At 45.5% G+C, this 7,023-nt stretch overlaps 1 protein-coding gene across 1 annotated transcript; it reads right to left on the bottom strand.

Annotated features, from left to right (window-relative positions):
• Positions 1 to 3,830: 3,830 nt before the first annotated feature.
• On the bottom strand, positions 3,831 to 6,029 carry CCDC92 (coiled-coil domain containing 92). Its single transcript, XM_010084218.1, has 3 exons — positions 5,891 to 6,029; positions 5,471 to 5,512; positions 3,831 to 4,603 (listed from the first exon to the last, which is right to left on the bottom strand). Exons 1-3 carry the CDS (start codon positions 6,018 to 6,020, stop codon positions 3,831 to 3,833), a joined length of 945 nt encoding a protein of 314 aa, XP_010082520.1. The 5' UTR covers positions 6,021 to 6,029.
• Positions 6,030 to 7,023: the final 994 nt, after the last annotated feature.

Here is a 7,023-nt window from a genome sequence, read left to right as displayed (position 1 = left end):
TATATATATATATACACACACTCTTTTCTCAATGGCTAGAATGTTATTAGTCGTAGCAGATGATAAAGATCTCTTTATACCACAAATAATATACTGAAATATATTTAAGCAAGAAGTAAATCCAGCGAGGTATCATTTAGTGTGTGTGTCTATGACCTTCCTGGGACGCCCACTGCTCCCGTTACTCAGTGTAACAAACAGCAGGTGAAGGGACAGCTCAGCAACGCTGTGGAGTGCTGACCTGATTGGGAACAGAGGAGGAAAAAGAACATGTGATAGTTTTTGCTAAATCTAACTTTCAATAAAAAATAAAGTCACCTCAAAAGCTCACTCATACTACTCTTTATTTAGTACTGTCATCAAAATGCTTGGTATCTGTACCGGGAATAACTCTATCCCAGCCCTTCCCCTCTTGTGGGAATGATCTAACCCGCTGCCTCCCCGGAGCTGAAAAGCTTTCTTACACCTTGGCTTGTACTTGGGCACGTAACTGGCAGATGGCACCACGGTGGGGAAAGGAACTCCAAGGAAATCAGTATTTATTCCTAAAAAATGTCTAAAAATGTGCAACAATTTTATTAAAAAAAAAATCAAAACCAGTTGTATTATAAAAACAAACACTCGAGCGAGTTTTGTCAGGGCCATGTATGTGCCAAGGACAGCTAGTGCAGGAACAGCAGGTGTCCTGAGCTGATTTTTCAGTAGCTGAATTTTCACCAGTTGTTGCATCTTCTGCCCATACAGGCTGCTTTGTTTCAGGTCTGTTTCTGGAAGGCGCAGACTGGGATGCAGAGCGCGGCTGCCTCACCAGAAGCAAGCCCGGAGTGCTGGTGGTGGAGTTGCCCATTCTGAAGATAATCCCCATCGAGGCGCACAGGCTCAGGCTCCAGGTACACTCCTCTGGGGGCACCGTGGCCCATCCTTAACTGCCTTCTGAGGTCAGTCCCTTCCCTCTCATAACACGCAGCAGCAGTTTACTGTTGCCACTAGCAGCTGAAGTGCACAGTTTAACACTTCTCCTCACCTGGGCCATCCTTAAGGTGACACTCAAGGGGGTTAACACATTTGCTGCCTCTTTTCCATTCAAGCAGTAGGGAACCCTCTTGGGCTGCTCTTAACAATCCCCCTACGCTTTTCATTATTTCCCCTTACCAGTTACTGCTATCAAGGATGTTTACATTTTCTGGGTATCAGTTATTTAAGACTTAAAATAGAAAAAGAATTTTTGAAGACAGTCATCTCTCCTGGAGGCCATCCTTGTTTCTAGTTTCATGTAGTACTTCCAGCACTAGTCCGTGTCCTTCTTTCCTCCGTGCTCCTGTAGAACACCCTGCGGACCCCTGTGTACACAACCTCCCTGCGAAGGAACGCAATGGGTGTCGGCCTTGTGTTTGAAGCTGATCTTTACACTACAAAGCACATTTCCCACTGGGTCCTTCAAGGCGTCTGTCTCACGTTGAACGCAGACTGACAGTGTGAAGTTGGCACAAGATTCTTCCTACAGAATGCAAGCCTTGGGGCCAGGGGGAAAATAACCCAGGCAAAGACTTAGCACTGGGGAGGGGGAGTGTTCACTTCTTACTGACTTTAGATCGCACTGTACAACCCCGCTACTGATACCAATAAACACAGGTGAAGAGAAGTGTTTCTCATAGATTGTGTTTCCTTTTAGAAAGGCTGTAAGGTATATGGATATGAAACAGGTAATAAGTTAGTCTCGCATACACAAAGACTAAGGTTTGCCTAGATGGTTGTAAGAAATGTTTTTAATTGCCCAAAGCATCACCTCTGCTGGGTGCAGAAGCGGTGCCTTCCATCAGCCTTGAACAAGTGTCAGGGTCAATCAGTCATACAATAGATCACCATAAAAATATGGCAACACCAACCAAAAAAAACCCCAAACCCAGAGCTGGTTAATGCAATACACTTATTAATAGTAAACCACAGAATAACACATTTTCTTTAACCAACCGTTTTCCAGGAACACAGCTTTTCCCTATCCCTCCCTATTCCCTTGTCATGAAACAAATCCTACCACACACTCGGCCAGGAGGTTTTCTTTCTTGGGCTTCAGAACAGCAAGTGACGGAGTTGCAGTGTGCACAGGGCAGGGCAGAGGAGGCCTTAGGGCTTGTGGATATTCAAACCCTCTCTGACTGGGAACAACCCTGCTGGGAGTTGTCATGCTGCACAGGAAATTCAGCAGTACCGCAGTGAGGAAGAACAGCTTTTGTCATCCTGCCCATGCCTGTGTGGGGGAAGATGACAGACAGGTAGCAAGCCAAAGGCTCCAGAGGGGGACACACACCAACACACAGCTGCAGGGAAAGCTGGAGGGCAGGCTACTGCTGGCAAGGGAAGGAAAGGGCAGGCAGGGATCCTTCATCAGCTTTCACAAAGATTAAGCGTTCTGAGGTTTTGAAGGCACATCATAAGCTTAGCAGCATTTGGGAGTCATTGTTTCTTGCTGGTCCTACTCGGAGGCTGCAGGCAAGAGTGAAGCAGAGGTGAGCTGGAGGTGCTGATCAGAATTTAAGAAAAATGGTCAGATTTGTGCTCCTTTCCCAGAATTACACACTCTCACAGCTCTCAGTATGCCTTTCTTTCCTAGGATAAAAGTAATAATTAAAAAAAAAAAATCAAGTAGTGCAACAGATGTCAGGTCTACCTGTTGCTTACTAGAAAGGAGTAGGGGAACCAGGGCAAGTGCAAGGCAAGTCCATCCCAACCCACATGGACTGAAAAAAATAAATTAAAAAAAAAAATCAAGGATGCCAGGTTCTCCTCCTGTATGACTGGGGTACATCAGTTAAGTTTAAATACACACATTTTTAGAAGGACAGCTCAGAAGCCAGCACTGTCTGATGATGCCCAGAACAAGACTAATGTTTTCAGGAAACAAAAATAATCCCTTTACAAAAAAAAAGTGCAGGTTTAGAGCATAAAGTACCATTTCCATATTGGATAGCCAGTTACGTTTTCTCCCTGGAAAAGGAGCTCTGAGCCCATATGGAAGGTGCTACAAGTGCAGTGTATGGACTAGTGTCAAATGTGTCATGGAGCCATTCGCTTTAAAAAAAAAAAACCACACCCCCAAAAACCGCAAAACCAAACAATCAAACAAAAGCCCACAAACCACCCAGTGTTCATATTCTTTCTATGAGGATCATTAACCATTTAAAAGAATGCTTTATCCCCCCCCCTCCCCATTTTGTTACTGAAACAAAGCCAGAAAACCACAGGATTAAGGATTAATCAAGTAATGCTTGCTGGGGCTGTCAGGCTTTTGAGGAACTATGAACCCCATTCGTGATCCAGAGCACGTGCATGTGAAAGATGTCCTCAGTTCATTTTAAAGTGTACACACATCTGTTTTTTCAATGCTACCATGAGAAAGGCTTTGTCGTAGAGGTTAGTACTTGTGTACGAAGGGCTTACAGACACAGTGAAGACAAAAGAACCGCTGACAGGTCAAATGTTAACACCAATACATATCGCTGCAGGGTTAGAATTGGGTTTGTTTTCACTACTATTGATTAGTAACGCAGCCTGCAGCCTGTGCCTTTGTCCACACGTGTAGTTACAATACATGGAGCAGCGCTCAGAAGCAAGCAGTCAGGTACCCCTGATTTGGCCACAGTAGTTATATACCTTACCATATGAGCACAGTCATATTAGGCTTCATTAGAGGAGCTTAACCTATTAATGATGTGTCTGGAAGAAGTTTGGCATGCATGGGGCATCAAAAGAAACTTTACTGCAGGTGCTATTTATCCTACAAGATCACAGTGCATAAACAGCAACAGAGTAGAGCATTTCAGTGATTCTCCTCAAACAGTTCTGTCTGTCCCCGAGTGCTTTCTGACCCCTTTGCTTCCATGCACCTGATCCACTGCCAGCGTTTCGACCTCTGGCTGCGGCTGGGATGGCGCGACATGGTGAATGCGATGCGCCACCCCGATGTGTGCCTTGTGCGGCTTCTCTCGGGCTGGGCTGTGTGACTCACCGGATGCACGATCTGAAGCAATAGGTGGAATAACTAACGGCCTCTCCTTCAGATGTACCTCTGCCGTTTCCCTGGCCAACAGGAACGGAGTGGGATCAGGCATGGCATCCACAGGCTCTCGTAACAGCAGCTTCCGGCTCTCCGATCCTATTCTGTAGGCCTCTTCAAACTCAGGGTTGAGCGGTGTTGAGAGACTCTTCTTCATTCTGCGCCGCGGAGTCTCTGGCAGTTTGTCTTTGGGAGGGGACGGCTTATAGTTGGACAACACGGGACTGCCAGAAGGGGTCCCCTCTGAAGTCCCACTTGAACTCATCAGCTTCTTCTTAGTAGCATGCAGTTGAGAAGTTAAATACGCAATAGTGCTCGCTCTCTGCTCTAGTTCGCTTGACAGCATATTGAGCTTATGGCTTTTCATTTTTAACTCTTCCAAATACTTCTTCTCTCTTTCTTTAATAGTGTTTTCCAGCACCATTATCATCGCATTCTTTTGTTCAAGTTCTTTCAATAATTCATTATTTTCAGCCTCTTTGACTTTCAGCTGAGCTTCAAGATCTTCACACTTTCTTTTGAGTTCATCGCTTCTTGAACTACCATTTCCTAGAAGAATAGGAAAAGCAGAAGTGGTTCAAGTTAACAATAGCCACTAAGTAAAACAGCGTAGTAGTGTTCCTTTTCCCATCCCAAAGCCATAAGAGAAATCCCAAAGACTAACTTCTGCTGATACTCTTAAAATTACTTCATCTTCAGAAGCACCCAGGACAGCTTTTAAGGAAATGACTATGAGGTAGTGCCACGACATAGAGATGCTTCATGTGTTCTGGGGAACAAGGATTATACACAACCTGTGCTTGCTGAACTTGCTCAGAATTGGAGCCAATTCACAAATCCTCTGGTTATTATGCGGAACTTCTCCCAGTGCAAGAGCCAGGCTGGCTGGAAAGTGTGCTGGAGCAGCTGGCACAGCTCTCCAGGGAGACCTGCTCAGGCTTTAGCTTCACCCCTGCGTGGGCAGCTGCAGCCTGTGACCCTGTACGGCAGAGGTGTGCCTCTTCACCAGGGCCTTGCTGCTGCAGAAGTCACTGTGGGCATTAGGTGTCTCAGATGAGTACTAGATGAGTTTTAGTAATAGTCTCACTCTTCTGCCCCTAAAAATTCATGTTCCCTCTTCCCATCCAGCATGCAGGGAGCTATCTAGTAAGAGATAGGAGTCAGCAGTTCTACACTAGTTCTGGCTCTTTCACAGATTTCCTGTGTGACCTTGTCAAGAACTTGTGACATTTACTTCATAAATAACAGTAAGTCTGGAAAGTAGAAAACTGCTCTTATACCTTTAGAATTTATTATAAAGTCAACATCCCAAGTGCAAGGTATTTCCACCGACTTGTAACAGAGAAAATACAAACACGGAACAAGATGAGGAAGTTTAACATGAACATTAAAAGAAAAATGCTGTGTATTCCTTACCTGATAAGTCTGAACTCTTTACAGTCAGCTCATAGGTTAAATCTGAGGAAAGAAGTTGTTTATTTTTGTTAGATCATCATCATCTACCCCATACCCCAGCTGTTGAGCATGACTGCAATGGCATACTTCAATAAAAACAGAACTATCTCTTTCCCCCACCAAAACAGTAATAGGAGATCCACTGCAGATTATCAAATCTGTAAAACAACTGGAACTATCAGGTAATATGTTGCCTTTTTTTAAAGAAAACCAAAAAACTTTGCTTAGTGATCACACAAGTGTGTCCTGAGATACATGCTGATCACCCTACATAGACCTGGGTGGTGAGCTGTGTTGCCAAGGTTTCACTCTGGAGCAGTTACTCCGTTTGTGTGGTAAGAATTAAACACCGACTCAGCACCGGCATCCTCTCCCAGGTACCTGTGCAGTGCTGCTGGAGGCGCCGGATCTCGGCGTGCAGGCCTTTCAGTGTGTTGGCGTGTTCTCGCTGGAGAAACAACAGATTCTTCTGGGCACTCTGTAGCTGGTTCTCCAGGTTTGAAGTTGCCATCCTGACATGCAGTTATCCTGGCAGTAAACAGAGGCAGAAGTGTCACAGTGAGTTATCACACATGTACAAAGATCCCGCTCCACAGCCAGGATCCGCAGGAATAGCTGAATTCTGTTAATGAACTGATGTGCGATCAAGCAGATAAAAAAAAAGCTTTTTCTGTTTCATGACTATTTCAATTAGAAGTGCTCTAAGTTCACAGAAAGCCTAATTATACTCCAGGCCAGAGCAGCGTAGGGAACTCATTTGTTTGGAGTCAACACATTTAAAGGATTAACGTCAGACAGACTAAGTCACTAATCCTGTTACCAGATATAAGTGGAGTTCTGAGAAATGGACTAGTATGTCCCTCTGTCTTGGTGGGGGTTTTCCACTTACCTCCAAGAACAAGGAGGAAAGCACTGAAACAGTCTCTAAAGAGCAATGCAAACCAGGAGTCACACACAGCTGGGCCCAGCATACCACTGGGGACACCGTAGCCCAGGTGTGCTCACTGGGACCCGCGTGAGGGCACGCTCTGCCTGCTGCAGTGTTTCCTCAGCTATGCTACAGCAGGATCTGGTGCAGGCCCCATGGCACTGGAGACTGGTGTCCCGCACAGGCCCCAGTGACAGTGAACAAGACAACTGACAAGCAAACAGAGAAAACAGATTTTTCTTGCTCAGGTTATGAGCATGGAAAACTGTTACACCACTGCCTTCTCCTTGCAGAACAGTTTTCTAAAGCTAGGCCTTGACTACAACAGTGCTCAGACTCCAGTAAAGACAGAAATTATTAAATGTATGATGCTGGGGGTATCCTTGAAGACCCCTGTGCTGCCAGTGTTACTACCGCTCACAGGGCAGCAGTGGTTTCCATATACCTACAGCCCAAACTGCCGAGAAACATCTGTCTGGCAGAGCTGGAGACAGACTCCCAAATGAATTCCCCGATACAGAGGTAAAAATAGCTCCTCGAAGCAGGCGCAGACAGTCTTCCTGTGCAGAAGCACACACTGTGCCCT

The sequence above is a fragment of the Pterocles gutturalis genome, unplaced genomic scaffold, assembly GCF_000699245.1.
Source record: "Pterocles gutturalis isolate BGI_N339 unplaced genomic scaffold, ASM69924v1 scaffold34890, whole genome shotgun sequence".
NCBI classification, from domain to species: Eukaryota; Metazoa; Chordata; class Aves; order Pterocliformes; family Pteroclidae; genus Pterocles; species Pterocles gutturalis.
This window is presented reverse-complemented; position numbering and strand designations above follow the sequence as displayed.